Raw genomic sequence first — 18,285 nt, forward strand, 5'->3', positions numbered from 1 at the left:
GTCGATGTATTGCAAGATTATAGTTACTTTGTTTCAGATGTACAGTGAAGGGAAACTACTTTTACCAGGAATTTTCTTCCAGCAGCTTTCTTCCCTTCGAACACACTAGCGTTACATTTGCAAATTTCGATTCGGAATGAGCAGTGTATTACGCTGGGGACGATCTTTACCCCAAGATGAAAGTCTTCATGTCATGACATGTGGGGCTGGAATATCAACTTAAAGTCAATTCTTACACCTTAAAGATAGTCAACTAAGGTTAATAGAAACAACAGAGAAGCAATAACCAACTATGCAGAAAATGGGCAAGGAGTTTCAAGAATGACTGGAATTCGTTTCTCACGTCGTCACGCAATGCTACTAACACACAATGGAGCATTGCGTGACAGTCCAAATAACAGTTGTGAACGTCATGAAAGTTTTGGCAAATTTTTTGGCGCAAACGTTTTGTTAACTTGATGCCACAATTCTCTGCAGTGCGAAGAGTGCGTGTCGAACCAGCTCCTCGACCCTCAAATCTTCTACATTGTAAAGAGCGCCTTTGACGTTAATCGTAGACTGAATAGCCTGGCTCTATCAAATTGGAAAATCAGTGAGCTCGAGGAGGCGTTTCAGCCTGGGAAAAAGAATTTTTATTTTCCATGCCTTCTGGGCTGCAACGACAATTCTCCTGTACACCCAAAAGTTTACTCGCTCATGTGAATGGCGTAATAGGTGCAACGGCCGGTACTACGTGATTTGAAATTTGTAGAAATCCCCCGCGTGCATGAAAGTTGTTTCACCAATCAGATTAATTGTAAAAACAAGGAAGGTTTGCTGCATTAAGCTAATTACTCTTAGGGCATGAGTTACCGTAATATATCTTCTGAGCAGTAAAGATAGGTTTGGTACTCAACTGATGCAGGCATTTACGTCTTGAAAACTCTTGCGCTTTGCGGCCTTCGTGTCGTGCTGACGTGTAGCTCTAAACTGTCACGACTCGACCGAAAAACGTATCTAAAGTTTCGGACGACCAATTTTAGGCTAGGAAATGTAGGTTTTTTTCCTCAAACAAAGGTGTTTATGGTGTAAGGTGATTATGGTCTTAATCTGCCCTACAGCAGTAGTAGCACTTTTTATTGTGGAACTGAATTCCACCCTTTATCAAGGTAAGCTTTAGTTTGTAGACTTGTACGGTACGAGGCGAAGATTGCCATGAGTAACTTAAAGTTTCGTCTTTATCCTAACAGTGCTAAGCAACCGATTGCTGAGAAAATATCCAAAATCAAATTAAACTTATATTGTTGAATTAATTTAAGCGATTACTTGAAGAACAACAAAGAGAATTCAGTTTAATAAGGCCAATTGGCCTACTACTACTCACTCGTTGGTCGGCCATTTGAAGTACGTCATTCAGTCAACTTTTACAAGTTTGTATGGCAGCTTTCGTTGACAATACTACTCGATCTTTGTCATTTTTTAGATCTTCCGACCGATGCGAGTTTCATTCCTCTGGAAAATCACGAGCTTGTCGTTTCTGGAAGATATCCACAAGGTAAGGCACGCATATTCTTTTCCTAGCTATCACAGTTCCTTGAACGTTACATAATGTCATCCGAAATCATTTACTCACCATCAATGGAAGAGTAATTTTGAACGAAGAGTTCGTGATAAATGGCTCCTTGAAATAAAGGTTCTGTAGAAGTGCGAACAAGTTGAATTAAACTTATTTATTTACCCGAGACAGAGGATAACATCTTCATCAATTTGAAAACGTTCAATTGTGTAAGGAACAGCTTAAGCTTAATTCATAATTTGAATTTACATTAAGCTTATGTTCAATGAATTGTTAAATGGTTATACCAACAACTTTTTCAAAGTGATGAATGCTGAACCAACCCTGTAATCACTGCAAGTATACATCAAAGTGTGATTCTAACAAAAATAATCCACACGGTTTGCTAGTGAAGAGTTGTGGCAGTGCTGTGCCACAATTTTGATCATTCCAGCATCTCAAAATGCTTCAGTAAAACGTATGGAATTTAATCATTCTGAGGCCTGTTAAACAAATATGTACAAAAGCTGGTAAATTGTTATGGCCACCTGACTGTTGGGGACACTAACTGCAAGAAACCAGAACTCTGAACTTGTCAAGTCCAGCAGTCATTAAATTATAACCTACAATCCTGGTCCAAGGTCGCGGGACACTTTGCACTTTTGCCAATACATGGTCTTTCTGTCGATGCCCCCCTTCACAACCCCAACACAATGTTGATGTTGATTCATTCAAAGTAGACTCACATTTCTTTTGGGGGGAGGGAGGCCAGAAAATTGAATTATGACTTCCCACTTCAAAATAAATTAAGACGGAATCCATCAGAAGTTTGAGTAACAAGTGGACAAAAACCTAGTACCAAGATTATTTACATCGCATTGCAAACTTCTGTATAACTGTTTTAAATATCTTCTCAAAAAAAGAATCATTTGTAGCAACACCAAACATCAAAAACAAATGTTGAACTTCGTATGAAACACTTGAAAAAGTACTGGTGAAATGAAACTGATGATGAAATTTTACCTGTGTTTGCACAGTTTCTCTGAACTTTGGAATTAATTTTCTCTCGTTCCCATGGGAAATTGTTTTTGGTGTTATTTCAGGCAATTATTTATATCTTTAGCTTTAAGAAAATATAAAAAGGACTGTAAAATGCTTAAAATTATTCTGTTACCAGATTTTTGTCCACTAAAAACTGCAATTGCTTGATTGTTTATCGGATTTTGTCACTGGTTGGCATTTTGTCAAGTGTTCCAAGGACTTTTGGCTGGTATTGTAGTTTCTTTCCTAACAAATTTAAGTAGAGACTGATGACTGTGACCATTTTAACTTGTAATACTCTCACACAAAAAATGTACAATTTCTAAAATGACAGTCTGAAGATAATTTGATGGTTACCTTATGTATAGCCAATAAGGTCACAGGCTTATAGCATATTTGTATAGAATGGTTACTGTGGATTATTATTGTAGAGAACTGATGATACTGGACACTCACAATACATGATTATTTATCGCTTGTTTTCAGGGTCTACCATTAACTCAAGCTTTAACAATGTGCACTTATTGCATATACAAGATGATCCATTCTACAATCCCTATTTTGCTCTCAACAAGCAATCAAGAACACTGCAGAACAAAATAGCAATTAATACAATACAGGTATGAGTAAACAGTGATGTAAGAAATGACAAGAAATTTGATATTTTAGTGTAGCGTGATTTAAAGGCACCATCCATGAAACATTAAGCTAAAGATACTGAACGCAAATGAGCAGTTCCAAAAAATATCCATATTCCCCCACAGAAGGGATTGGAATGTCCTGGGTGGTGGAGGGTTCTCTAAGATCAAAACATTTAAAGTAATGCATGAGCTTAATTGAAATCTTCAGAGGGGTCTTGGGGTCTTAGAAAAAATCTCTTTCTTGGGCAAGGTATGGATATTTTCTGGAACTACACATTATAGTAAATTTGATGGATTGATTGGCAGATTGATGCCTAATGATTGGTGTGATGATCAGTCTGTGTAGACAGTCTGCTACAAAATATTTTAAACTGAAAAACGAGACATTTAAACATTTTTCAGCTGGGTTCACAACCAATTCGTCAATGATTTAGATGGCTCCGGATTTGTTTAAAAGAAATCCGAAAGAATGATCTACTTAATAAAAAAATACCAAGAGGAGAAGCTGCTACTAACAAAGGAGTTAGTAAGTTGTTTGCCATAGAAGTATACAGTAGTTTCCTTTTTTGATGTTGCTATGACAACTAATTCTGCTTGTGGGGAAAATCTATATACAAGTTACAGGCTTATGCTAAAACTTAATCTTAATTACTGAGGTAGCTGTAGTAGAGAAACAAAAACCAGAATTCCAGTAAATGATTTGTGCCACCTTAAAACCAGTGAAATTGTTTCCAAATTGGGTAAATATCTTATCAAGATGAAGTTGATGTCATCAACCTGGTGATAGTTTTAGCTTGTGAGAAACATAAACTGTCATAAGTGTCACAATTTTGTACTTTTGTGCTTTTACTGCTATTTTATCTTCTATTTCTGTTCACTGTCTTATGACTTTCTTGCAGGGAAATACTTCCTTCATTGGTACATTTTTGATGGCTGTCAACAAACAAAACCAGTCAAAAGTGAACACTTTGGTATCAAATCTGACATTTTTTATTTAGCATATGTGGATATATTTATATGAATATATGTGTCATCACTTGCTTGATTAAATTGTTTCATTTCAGGCTCTTGGGTTTGTGGGGTGGAGGAAAGGGGAATGATTTGACACCTATAATGAGTTCTGAAAGCTCCACCTTTTTCCATCGTTGTTTGTGTTGGCTCCTCATTACTAAACTGAACACCTGGAACGGGCTATTGCCTAGTTACTGCTCACCCAAGCATGTGTTTTTCAAATTGCAAGTTGCAATATAATTTTTGAAATTATGATCAATTTTCACTGTTTAGAAACAACCAAGATGAAGTAACTCTGTCTTTGTCTTCAATCTCTCTTCTTGTATTTTTGACCTATTTGTTTGTTTTCTTAATTCTGACTTTTACTACTGACCATGCCACTTTTAAAACAAAATCAGAACTTATAATATACAAGACTTTTAATCATCAATCATTTCTTTTTCCACAGTATTGTGTGACGTACTGTATTGGCAACATCACTGAACTGTCGATGCATGAAGCCTGCTATGATTCAATCAGCTCAGAAGCCCTTCACGCCACTGTGAATGGTTCATTGTTGTCTCAGCATGTTTATGAATCAAATATCAGTCAACATGCATCTGTTGCCTACAATGTGCTGCAGCTTTCACTGACACCTGGGAATAAGGTAAATCAGTAGCCACTCAGCTGTGTTCTTATTTGAGTGGATCTCCAACCATTTTTTTTAATTTACTGAGAGACATCCACCACACGTGCGCTGCTCTTGAAACTGAAAATTATTTTTAATTTGAGGCTTAAAAATACATGAAATTAGAGGCTTTGTACTGTTATGCTTCAGTGTCTACTAACACAATTAGAATATACCCCCTGGTTTTCTATGAGCGATAGTCAACTGACAGCTATGCCTCGTTTATTATTTATTATTTGCTTTTAGTATAAATCTACTAGCGTTCTATCACGAATGGCATTCCCTGATTGACTACGCTACTCACTATCTATTCTGTTGTAGATACTGTAGTGAATAGAGTAGCAGTGTGCGCTTGTTGGCAAATTTGCGTCTGTGAAGAGGATTTAGATAAAGTTTTGAATGACTAGTAGATTTTGCACTAAAAGAATTAGATTATTTGCTCTCGATTTTTATGCGTGATAGTTGACTCGGGCTGCACCCTCGTCAACTATCACGCGATAGAAATCTCGAACTCATAATCTTATAGTTAAATGAAAAACTTGGGCTTGTAGTCTAATTGTTAATTAGCTTACCCCTCATGTCATGCCTGCTGGCTTTTAACCTCTATATATTTGTGAAATTGTAGCTTGCCAGCCTTTAATTTGTCCTTTCATTGTAAAGCAATTCTTTGAACCTCTGTAATTAATATGTCTCTGTTACCTTTACAATGAATTGAAGTATCTTTTTGTTCACTCTTAGTCGAACGTTACCTTTGCTCTCTTGGAGTGTAGTTCAAGACTGTTTTTTGTGGATGATAGAGGCGTGCTAAGAACTGGACGACAACTCGTTGAAGAAGACATTGCAATTCACGAGTTAAAGGTCGGTTGCATTGATTTTGCTATGAAGCCATATTCTTTGAATGTTTTTACTCGTTTCTAGACCACTATGTAGTTATTAAGCATTAAAACAGTTTTAAACGTGCTTATGACATGAAATCTTTCTGTGATGATGATTTTTTCTTTTCACACTCTGTCCTTATTTCATTATAAACGTAAAGTGAACGCGTAATTGATGAACTCTATTTAAGTGTCATTAACTTATATCTTGCCTACAAGGTTCTACTAATTGGGGACACAGAACAGATTGAATTCGGAAATAGGAGTGTGGGCTTTTGAGGAGGGAGGAAAGCTGGAGAACCAAAGAGAAAACCCTCGGAGAAATGACGAGAAACAACAAATGAGATCCACGTATGATGCAGGGTTTAGGATTGGAACTCGGGGCACATTTGTGGGAGGCGAGCACTCACCACCGCATTTCACCTACTCTCCACTCATGTATTCTTTCTCTTCCGCCACTGTACAGTTTCTCTTTTGTTACTAGATTGCTGCTTCAGCCAAGATTTCGGATGTGCCTCAGTTGGAACTTGCATTGGCAACGGTGAAAGTCATAGAGGCAAATACCTTCCCCCCAATATTTGAAGAGCCCGACGGGTATACTTTTAGTGTGAAGGAAGGCGAGCAAGGCCTCAGTGTTGGTTTTGTTAAGGTATTAGATATGTTACCAAGGGTTTTCCTTGATATGTGACAGTATCAAGTTAGTAGATGTATGTTTGGGGTAACTTGAGAAACTGGGATCAATACAATGGCCAACACAAGACATTAAAATTCTTGAGTTTCAAGAAGGAGCCAGAGGCTGGGAGTTATGTAGTCTTTCCGTAACATATACAGGGGTGTATAGTAGTGACATCATTTTCAGTATAAGAAAAAATGAAACCAAATGATCGAGTCATGTAGCCAATAGAACTTCCATGCGAATGGTACCCCAGGCAGAACATTATCCAATAATTACACTGTGAAACACAAGATGCATCAAGCAGGCCTGAAGACGAATCTTCCTCAGCTCCGATTTTTTTTTTAAATATGAAATTTCAACTGGCATTTTTTGATAATTGGAAAATTTGTAGTCAGTTTTTTGTCTGGGTTATAACATGGGAGAGCTGGTGAAGTATAACTGAGGAAAACGGGAGTTCTTGGGCAGCACAAGTCGAGCACCGAACAAGTTGTTTGCCATTTTTTTTTTCGCCTCCTCCTCAACTTATTTTAATCAAGTTCACGTATTTCTTACTCTGCAATGGCCTTTGTTTTGCAGCATTTTTGTTTACCACCATACAAGGAGTTGATTTCGTTCAAAAAATGGTTTTCCTCTGCTTTCTCTACTGTTTATAGGCCAAAAATTTGGGGACTTAATTTCTATTTGAAACAACGAAAATCACCACTAAGTGGGCAGAAAATCGAATATGCTCCAAGTTAGTCCTTCCACCTCAAAACTTCTTCTGTCAAAACCACACGAAACCAAACAGAACATTGGAAATTTGTGGAATCGGGAACAGTTCTAGGTATGGTAATCAGAGTTACTGATACGTCCATTGGTTGTTCTCTCACCAGGCTGTTGATCGTGATGTGGGATTGAGTGGAAAAGTGGTTTATTCTTTTGAGAAACAGCAAGACACCAGTTTGTAAGTCTAATTGGCTTTTTCAAAGTCAAATGGTCAAAGTCTATAGTGTTTATTATCCTTCAACACGCGCAGTTTTGAAAATTGGGGAATATTCTCGGATATTCCCTGGTTTTAGCTGGGGAATATTCAGTCATGTGACGCGTTTAGACCAATCGCGCGAAAGCGAAAATATTTGATGGATTATAAAACTGGATAGAAGCATGGTACATAGACATAGACAGTTTATGTTACTTGGACAGCGCGCTTAGCTATGGTAACGGTGCGTCCCATAGACTTGACAAGCAGAGTCTCACGCACCAGCTAGATTATAGGTGAGCCAAGAAAACAAAATAACAAAGTAGAGATGTTTGTATAATTGGTTACGAATATTAAACTAAACTATCTAAGAATATATCACTGCTATAAAATATCTTGGAATGTAAAAGAATTTTAAAATGTACATAAATTGTACAGATGAAAACTGTGCATAAGTAAGATGTGACAATAGACACATGGCAGCTGATGTCCACGTCACTTGGTGCATTTTTAAAAGCTTTGTAGTTTGCTGTTCCGTAATTTAGGTCCAAAGTATCACCATGATTTAAGGCCGTACTTAGTGGTGTGTGCCTTAGGGAGATTAAGAATGTACATGTTTTGTATTTCTTAAATGTGAACATAGTTAAGGGCTATCATGGAATTACTGCTTGACTCTGTCATAAAAAGAACTAGAAAACGATCGCTTATTTATTACACAGACTGATGAAAAAGTTTGGAAGAATTCAAAAGTGACAGTAAAGATGTAAAATAATATAATAGGAGTAATAAAAACGCAAGCCTGCGGCTCAGGCTTAGGTAACGTTGAATTTTTTTTGTGTTTCAATCAGTCTTAATGTAAACTTTAAAGCCATTATTGTGTCTATTTCTTCGATAGTTCCTCCCATCTCCTGAAACGACTTTGGATCATAATAGACAAAACTCTTGCTTTGTAAAGTTAATACACAAAGAACTTGAAATTCGACCAGTGGTGCAAAGTTTTATTAGAGTTATGTTGACTTTTCAGGTTCGAATTAAATGATACAACCGGTGAGATCAAGACTGCTGTAGCTCTTGATCGCGAGACTGCTGAAAGTCACCTGTTTACAGTGGTCGCAACTGATCAAGGTGTTCCCAAGCCTTTCAACAGCCAAGTAGAAGTACGTGTTGTAGTTGAAGACATCAACGATAATCGACCAGTGTTTACGAGTAAAGAAGTTGAATTGGTTTTGAGCCTCTATACACAACCTGGACCTATTTTAAGTCTAAAGGTAATATGTTGTGTTGTAAAGCGCAGTAAAAATATGACGATTTTTATGCATTTTAAGCGCTAAGTGCTGTTCTGGTGGAGTAAGCTAATGCAGTAGCTTATAACAGTATCTTGGGGTGCGTTTTTCTGGAAAAATCCAAAATTAGATTCTTAAATCCAAAAACGAATTCTGCGTTTCCTTACTGAACAGCTGCAGATTGCTCCAAGACCACTCGGACCATGGTGCATGGAAGGAACCTGAAGAATCCTTGCCCAAAGTGGATTCCTCGGCTCCTTTGATGCATCGTGATATGAGTGATCTTAATTTATTTAGTAAAAATATGCAAAATCCGTTTTTGGATTTAAGAACCAAATCTTGTATTCCCCCAAAGAAACGCACCCTAGGAATGCCTCCAGTAATATGATTTGTTCAGGCGCAAACTTAAAGTTTAAGTTTGAATGAAATGGGCTACACAAGAACTCCAGTCAGCTTAAACTAAGAAAGAAGATATGTGGTCTTACTCGGTTTGCCGAATCATCAGCAATGAAAGAAAAGGCGTTTCTTTAGGCACTTACAGTTCAGTTACTTATTTAAACACGATTTATGGGGTCGTTATATTTATATGGCTTCTTCGAACACTCAACCCTACTTCTTTAATCCTATACTTCTTTGTAGGCCGAGGATGAAGACACTGGTAAAAATGCCATGATGGCCTATACAATATCACAGGGAAATGACCGAAACCTGTTCTGGATCAATTCAACGAGCGGAGAATTGTTGCTCGTCGCTCCTTTAACTGTTACAGCTAACGACTCAGTTGTGCTCGTCGTGAGTGCTGTTGATATTTTCTCTACGAATTCGTCTCTCCGAGACACTGCAGTCGTGAAGATGACGTTTTATGGTAAGCAGAACTATTCTGTCTGATAAATGATTGGATTTTAGCCTAAAGAACCTAAAGGTTCTTATGTTTTTGGTACTAAGAATTTTGGCTATGTAGGGTCTGAAATGGGTTCTTATTTTCTTAAGTGCAAAAGGCTCTTACTGCTGGTAAATGGGTGTGGTTCTTTTTTATGTAGCACAAACATTGCTATGCGTTCTATTGCAGAAGTCTCTTAGTCAAAATTTTCTTATTTTTACGGTAAAATCAAGAAAATAATGATTCTTATATAAATTCAGGATACTGAACAAGTTGTTAAATTTTGAATAGTTATAAGACTGAGGTTGTCGGATCAGTTTAATCGTAGCAGACTATTTTATGTATCTACAATAGAATGCTGCTCCTTCGAAACACTAAAATCTCGCCGGAATGTTCGGAAACTCCAATTAAAGACCGTTATGCAAAAGATGCTAAATTGTCACTCAGTAGCAGCACTTGACCTGAAATTGCTTTGAGAGTGGGACTAGATAAGAAATGAAAAACTATGATGTTGACATTAGTGTTATAACTCTATTTTGTCGTGCAATTAAGTCCAATTAGTTAGTATTCCTCACATTATTATTATTATTATTATTATTAAATCTATTTTCCAAATATTAATACATAATTTACTTCCTAACTTGCAGATGTGACGTCTCCAGCAGCCAGGGGTAGCTCTGTTGCTTTAATCTCTGGTGTTAGTGTGGGTGGTGTTCTCTTCATTGCCATCATAGCTGTTCTTAGCTTATGGTTATGGTAAGCCTATTTCGTTGAGATTAACGCTGACCTTACATTGAAGTTGTCCGTTTCGTAAACGGTCGATGCCATTTTCAAGACACAAATGTTTTAAACTACCAACGAATTTTTCTCTACTACGTTAAAGAAAAATGAAAATTTGTAACTACCCAACCAGTATCGAACATGGAACCTCTGTTTCCTACTATTCCTCTTATACCACTACACTACAAGGTTGGTCAGCCAAATCTCCGCAAAATCTAATTACAAAAGGTGACTTTCTCAAATATTAATGATAGAATTGCCCCAACCATCAAATAAAAGCTAACCGCTAGCAAACTAGTGTGAATATGAACAATTAAGAATTTGGTGAGTGCGTTTTACTCCATCAGCAAATTATAACCAGTTTCTACCTTGTCCAGGGCTAAACTAAAACAGATATGGCATCGTCCATTCTGAAATTCTTGGCAGATGGCGACTGGTATACAACATTTCAGAAGGGATTCCCTTTAGCTATCCTCTACCCATGCCTTATCAAACTTTATGAATTCGTGAAAGGTTGATGACCTAATATATTTGTTACCGTGACTTGATAATTTCAAAAGCGTACAATCCCTTATATAACTGATGGTTTGATACGTTCCAAAGATTGATGTAATCGTTATTCTGAGGATGTCATGATGTTTCGTAGCGCGCGGATACCTATTTTGGTCGAAGACCACAAGGTCACTTTCTGATGTCGATCCACCATGTTTGACTTGTATCGAATTTTTCACAGGGCCGGAAAACAATAAGCACTTAATGACTGGCCCCAAGGGAAACAGTGAGTTTTGTTTCCCCGAGACCCTCAGTGTAGGAACATTGAGAGGTCGAGGGAAATAAAAAAATTCACTGTTTCTCGCGGACCCGTCATCGAGTGCTTTGTTATACCTCTCATCTAAAAAACAGAAAAAAATGCGAAGAAATCGTTTGCTTGACGCCGGTTCGCTCACAAATTTGCCGCGGTTTCAAGGAGCACGACCTGATCACGTGCGAGTCGAAAGTTCAAGTTGTTGTTTCCCTATGGAGTTAGTGAGTTTTGTTCGTGAGTTTTGGGAGGTATAACAACAAGGTTAAACTGTTAAAGTGGCCCAAATGAACCAAGATATTATCCGGTTGAACATGGCGTCTCTTTCTTGGAATAAAAACGTTCGGATCGTGGACATTATTTTGATCGTCGTGCCAAACATAGCAAATAAACAAATGTTTGGCAAGGATTTCAACCGTTATAAATCCTTGAACCAGGATCGATGAAAGGAGTTATTTAGAATATTTTTTCATGGACATAATATTTGTTTTGTGTTTTTGTATTGTTCCTCTGACAGGAAAAGACGAAAAAGCCAAAGAAAATATGAAGCAATACCTGTAATTAATACAGACCAAACGCCCTTTGAATATGAACGAAAGATTTATACTGTAGGAGATACAGCAAGAAGATCGTCGTTTGAAATTTACCCTCCACTGAAGGATGCAGCTAGGTCACCTGGGACTCCTCCAGACTCTCAGATCAGCCTGGATCTCAGTACAATCGACTATGCGTTACATCCATTCTCCCTAGTATCTAAAAGACCGGGGTTGTCACATAGTGCACCTTCTACACCTACAAAGGAATTGAGACGCAGTCGAGGCTCTCACGTTAGCTTAGACCTGACCGAAATTAGATCTCAATCATTATCAGCTCTACCGTCTCCGGAACGAAAGGCCAAAGACGGAAGGTACAGCTTTGGATCTCATGTTAGCTTGGACTTAGGTCAAGTAGAACCTGAATTTATAACTGAAATCGCACAAGTTAGCCTTAAGCTTGGTGGAATGAAACACGAGAGTCAATTGATATCGCAATGTTCCTCAGAAGACTTGCGTACATCAACTGGTGGTTCTAAGGGACACATGGACCTTCCCAAAGATGATGCATCCTTTATATCGTCCATTGGGTCTTTGAGGTCTCTACAAACAAACCGTTCCCAAGGCTTTCAAAGTAAGCCCTCTATCGAGCTTGACACACATCAGGATGCAAGTGAGAAGCATTTCTCGACAGACAAACATCTTAGTGCCAGGAACTCAAGATATGCAAAACCAGCTACTCTGGAAGTGGAAGCAAGAGGTCAACCTCACATTCAAGAGATTTCCTCACTGCTCTCAGAAGATGTATCCGAGCCACGTGATGATTTAAGGACAAGTGTCAGTGGAAGATCTAGAGTCAGCTTAGGCTCCAGTCATTCCTTAGAAGCGGATACCACACATCAGGAATTAGAAATTCAACTTCTACCCGAGTCATGGCCGCAGAAATCGGAAGGTGTGCTTACTGCTTCACTACAAACACAGGAATCAGCAGCAATCATTTCTGAAACCGCACATGGTAGCCTTGAGCTTGTTGAAGGAGAACACGAGAGTCCATTGCTATCGCAACGTTCCTCAGAGGACTCGGGTACATCATCTGGCGGTTCTAAGGGAGACATTGACCTTCCTAGAGATAATGCATCCGTCATATCGTCCATTGGGTCTTTGAGGTCTCTACAAACGAAACGTTCCCAAGGCTTCCAAAGTGATCCCTCTATCGAACTTCAGACACATCAGGAAGCAATTGAGCAGCATGTCTCGACAGACAAACATCTTAGTGCCAGGAACTTAAGATATGCAAAACCAGCTACTCTAGAAGTGGAAGCCAGAGGTCAACCTCACGTTCAACAGATTTCCTCACTGCTCTCAGAAGATGTATCCGAACCACGTGATGATTTAAGGACAAGTGTCAGTGGAAGATCTAGAGTCAGTTTAGGCTCCACTCATTCCTTAGAAGCGGATACCACACATCAGGAATCAGAAATTCAACTTCTACCCGAGTCATTGATGCAGAAATCGGAAGGTGTGCTTACTGCTTCACTGCAAACACAGGAATCAGCAGTAATCATTTCTGAAACCGTACATGGTAGCCTTGAGCTTGGTGAGGGAGACCACGAGAGTCAATTGCTATCGCAATGTTCCTCAGAGGACTCGCGTACATCATCTGGTGGTACTAAGGGAGACATTGACCTTCCTAGAGATAATGCATCCGTCATATCGTCCATCGGGTCTCGGAGGTCTCTACAAACAAAGCGTTCCCAAGGCTTCCAAAGTGATCCCTCTATCGAGCTTGAGACACGTCAGGATTCAAGTGAGCAGCATTTCTCAATAGACGAACATCTTCGTAGCAGGAACTTAAGACAGGCAAAACCAGCTACCCTAGAAGTGGAAGCCAGAGGTCAACCTCACGTTCAACAGATTTCCTCACTTCAATCGTGTAAGGAAACGCCACATGAGACTGTTTCTCTTCCTATCGTTATTGGAAATAAAGAAAACGTAACGCCAGAAGGTGATCGAAAACTTCCTATACAGAACTTGAATCGGTCTATTTCTCTCCCACATATGGCGTACTCTCCAACTGAAGAACCAGACCAGACAGTTAGAGCCGAGATTAGCACTGAAGCTGAAGAAGAATCTCTTTTCCTTCCCACTTTGGTTTCTGCTGCGATTCAATCATATGCAAAATTGCAGCCAGTCAAGTCCAAAAAGGCACGAATTCCTGTGAAGGTAAAGAAAGCTTTCAAGTTTATGACGCCTGAAAAAGAGCCCAAACGATATTCAAAGTTTCATCAAGAAGGTTCGTCGGATGATTCCAACGATACTACGCAAGAACCGGAAACGTTTACTCCACGAAGGTGGTTCCCTCTGTTTGGCCGTAAGAGGAAAATGTCTTCGTCACATCTTCCAACGACGGGACAACTCCCAGACGCCCTGCCTCAGGCACAAACAGAATTAGGTGCTTTACCTTTTCCTGATAGGTCCAGAGCTATGCGGCAATCAGTCGCCGAAATCATGCTCTCAGAAGATGTATCCGAAACACGTGATGATTCAAGGACGAGTGTCAGTGGAAGATCTATAGTCAGTTTAGGCTCCAGTCATTCCTTAGAAGCGGATACCCCACCTCAGGAATCCGAAATTCAACTTCGGCCGGAGTCATTGATGCAGAAATCGGAAGGTGTGCTTACTGCTTCTCTAAAAACACAGGAATCAGCAGCAATCATTACTGAAATCGCACATGGTAGCCTTGAGCTTGTTGAAGGAGAACACGAGAGTCCATTGCTATCGCAACGTTCCTCAGAGGACTCGGGTACATCATCTGGTGGTTGTAAGGGAGACATTGACCTTCCTAGAGATAATGCATCCGTCATATCGTCCATTGGGTCTTTGAGGTCTCTACAAACGAAACGTTCCCAAGGCTTCCAAAGTGATCCCTCTATCGAACTTCAGACACATCAGGAAGCAATTGAGCAGCATGTCTCGACAGACAAACATCTTAGTGCCAGGAACTTAAGATATGCAAAACCAGCTACTCTAGAAGTGGAAGCCAGAGGTCAACCTCACGTTCAACAGATTTCCTCACTGCTCTCAGAAGATGTATCCGAACCACGTGATGATTTAAGGACAAGTGTCAGTGGAAGATCTAGAGTCAGTTTAGGCTCCACTCATTCCTTAGAAGCGGATACCACACATCAGGAATCAGAAATTCAACTTCTACCCGAGTCATTGATGCAGAAATCGGAAGGTGTGCTTACTGCTTCACTGCAAACACAGGAATCAGCAGTAATCATTTCTGAAACCGTACATGGTAGCCTTGAGCTTGGTGAGGGAGACCACGAGAGTCAATTGCTATCGCAATGTTCCTCAGAGGACTCGCGTACATCATCTGGTGGTACTAAGGGAGACATTGACCTTCCTAGAGATAATGCATCCGTCATATCGTCCATCGGGTCTCGGAGGTCTCTACAAACAAAGCGTTCCCAAGGCTTCCAAAGTGATCCCTCTATCGAGCTTGAGACACGTCAGGATTCAAGTGAGCAGCATTTCTCAATAGACGAACATCTTCGTAGCAGGAACTTAAGACAGGCAAAACCAGCTACCCTAGAAGTGGAAGCCAGAGGTCAACCTCACGTTCAACAGATTTCCTCACTTCAATCGTGTAAGGAAACGCCACATGAGACTGTTTCTCTTCCTATCGTTATTGGAAATAAAGAAAACGTAACGCCAGAAGGTGATCGAAAACTTCCTATACAGAACTTGAATCGGTCTATTTCTCTCCCACATATGGCGTACTCTCCAACTGAAGAACCAGACCAGACAGTTAGAGCCGAGATTAGCACTGAAGCTGAAGAAGAATCTCTTTTCCTTCCCACTTTGGTTTCTGCTGCGATTCAATCATATGCAAAATTGCAGCCAGTCAAGTCCAAAAAGGCACGAATTCCTGTGAAGGTAAAGAAAGCTTTCAAGTTTATGACGCCTGAAAAAGAGCCCAAACGATATTCAAAGTTTCATCAAGAAGGTTCGTCGGATGATTCCAACGATACTACGCAAGAACCGGAAACGTTTACTCCACGAAGGTGGTTCCCTCTGTTTGGCCGTAAGAGGAAAATGTCTTCGTCACATCTTCCAACGACGGGACAACTCCCAGACGCCCTGCCTCAGGCACAAACAGAATTAGGTGCTTTACCTTTTCCTGATAGGTCCAGAGCTATGCGGCAATCAGTCGCCGAAATCATGCTCTCAGAAGATGTATCCGAAACACGTGATGATTCAAGGACGAGTGTCAGTGGAAGATCTATAGTCAGTTTAGGCTCCAGTCATTCCTTAGAAGCGGATACCCCACCTCAGGAATCCGAAATTCAACTTCGGCCGGAGTCATTGATGCAGAAATCGGAAGGTGTGCTTACTGCTTCTCTAAAAACACAGGAATCAGCAGCAATCATTACTGAAACCGCACATGGAAGCCTTGAGCTTGGTGAAGGAGAACATAAGATTCCAATGTTATCGCAATGTTCCTCAGAGGACTCGCGTACATCATCTGGTGCTACTAAGAGAGACATTGACCTTCCTAGAGATGATGCATCCCTTATATCCTCCGTTGGGTCTTGGAGGTCTCTACGAACAAACCATTCTCGAGGCTTCCAAAGTGATCCCTCTATCGAGCTTGAGACACATCAGGAAGCAAGTGAGCAGCATTTCTCGACAGACGAACATCTTAGTCGCAGAAACCTAAGATATGCAAAACCATCTACTCTAGAAGTGGAAGCAAGAGGTCAACCTCACGTTCAACAGATTTCCTCACTGCTCTCAGAGGATGTATCCGAACCACGTGATGATTTAAGGACAAGTGCCAGTGGAAGATCTAGAGTCAGCTTAGGCTCCGCTCATTCCTTAGAAGCGGATACCACACATCAGAAATCCGAAATTCAACTTTTGTCGGAGTCATTTATGCAGAAATCGGAAGGTGTGCTTACTGCTTCTTTAAAAACACAGGAGTCAGCAGCAATCATTACTGAAACCGCCCATGGTAGCCTTGAGCTTGGTGAAGGAGACCACGAGAGTCCATTGTTATCGCAATGTTCCTCAGAGGACTCGCGCACATCTTCTGGTGGTTCTAAGGGAGACATTGACCTTCCTAGAGATGATGCATCCTTCATATCGTCCATCGGGTCTTGGAGGTCTCTACAAACAAAGCGTTCCCAAGGCTTCCAAAGTGATCCCTCTATCGAGCTTGAGACACATCAGGATTCAAGTGAGGAGTATTTCTCGACAGACGAATTTCCTGGTCGCGAGAGCTTACAATCATCTAAACCAGATACTTTAGAATTGATTGCCAAAGATCAACCTCTCGGAGTTGAATTGTTACCGTCCGGCTCTTTCGAGGACGATTCCCTTTCCCTTCAGCAAAGAAGCATTGAAGATCAAGGAAAATCTCAATCATCATACACAAAATTCCAACAGGAAGGTTCGTCTGATGATTCTGAAGATACTACGCAAGAACCAGAAACCTCTACTCCACGAAAGACGTTTCTTTTGTTTGGCCGTAAGAAGAAAAAGTCTTGGTCACGCGGTAAGACTTCGAGGCATGATTTTCTGCCTCAAACAGAATCGGGTGTTTTGCCTGCTCCTTCTACCCAACAAGAGAATGCGCCAGAAGAAACTACCTCATCGGTTTCTCACCACTCACCTTCAAGGGGTTATACTCTATCTTTGCAGTCAAGCGAACATAGAGCAGCATCGACGTCTTCCTTCAGTACGACGCGTACCGTCGAATGGACAGCTCAGTCCCAAACCTCGGATACTGATCTATCAGCGTTGCAACCACCTATGGATACTTCAGACCCTGAACGTTTGCAGCATACAAGCCCGTCGTGGTTAAGACGAGACAGTAGAGAACCGCTATCCTTGGACGAGACCCATGACAATGCAGCTGACGCCTCTTCCTCAGGGCTTTTGAGTCCGGAACTGTCGAGTCCACGAGTTTCAAGGCAAGAAACATCGCATGCGGGTATTTGCATGCTGATGTCTAGTGTGAATAACCTACTCATCAGCGGAGAACGACCTCGCGATGACGACACAAGCAGTGAGTCAGATAAGTAGCAATGAAGAGAACTGTATTACAGTTGATCCAACTGTAAGGCTACCTATACAGCTTCCGTCTACTTTCCGAAGAGGAGAATTAACGTTTATCCTTGTGGAATGATGCCCGGTTCATACTAGAATTCTGCAAAAATTGTAAATGGATATTTAAATGCGGTGACGCGTAGATATGGAGTGCCTCAATGATAATATTGTTATTTTAACGCCAGCAGTAACTTTTGGGTAATGAATTCACAAAAACCGTGATAAATTACTAGATACTTTTCTGTGATGAGTTTCGATGAGATAATATGCATGCGCGGACTCCCTAGTTAGATTTCTTTTACATTGTCGCTGACGCCCTCTCAGTAATCGAGCTACAGTTGTTTTTAAGATAATAGTTGCAGTCTTATGATTAATGATGCATGGGATCAGAGTCAGTCATTGTCGGTAGCAAGGCAAATTGCACATACAAGGACGTTTATGTAGGTAAATAAACAGGATATTAAACACAGATTGGCGAAACACAGAT

At 40.2% G+C, this 18,285-nt stretch overlaps 1 protein-coding gene across 1 annotated transcript; it reads left to right on the forward strand.

Annotated features, from left to right (window-relative positions):
• The first annotated feature begins 15 nt into the window (after positions 1–15).
• Positions 16–18,282, forward strand: LOC110047401 (uncharacterized). The gene is made up of 12 exons (XM_020753144.2): positions 16–1,148; positions 1,463–1,534; positions 3,062–3,195; positions 4,116–4,187; positions 4,676–4,873; positions 5,633–5,752; positions 6,254–6,418; positions 7,318–7,388; positions 8,428–8,671; positions 9,326–9,551; positions 10,214–10,322; positions 11,666–18,282. Exons 1-12 carry the CDS (start codon positions 1,079–1,081, stop codon positions 17,772–17,774), a joined length of 7,590 nt encoding a protein of 2,529 aa, XP_020608803.2. The 5' UTR covers positions 16–1,078; the 3' UTR covers positions 17,775–18,282.
• Positions 18,283–18,285: the final 3 nt, after the last annotated feature.

Source organism: Orbicella faveolata, unplaced genomic scaffold (genome assembly GCF_042242905.1).
Source record: "Orbicella faveolata isolate gen_17 unplaced genomic scaffold, um_ofav_v1 contig_1, whole genome shotgun sequence".
NCBI lineage: Eukaryota > Metazoa > Cnidaria > Anthozoa > Scleractinia > Merulinidae > Orbicella > Orbicella faveolata.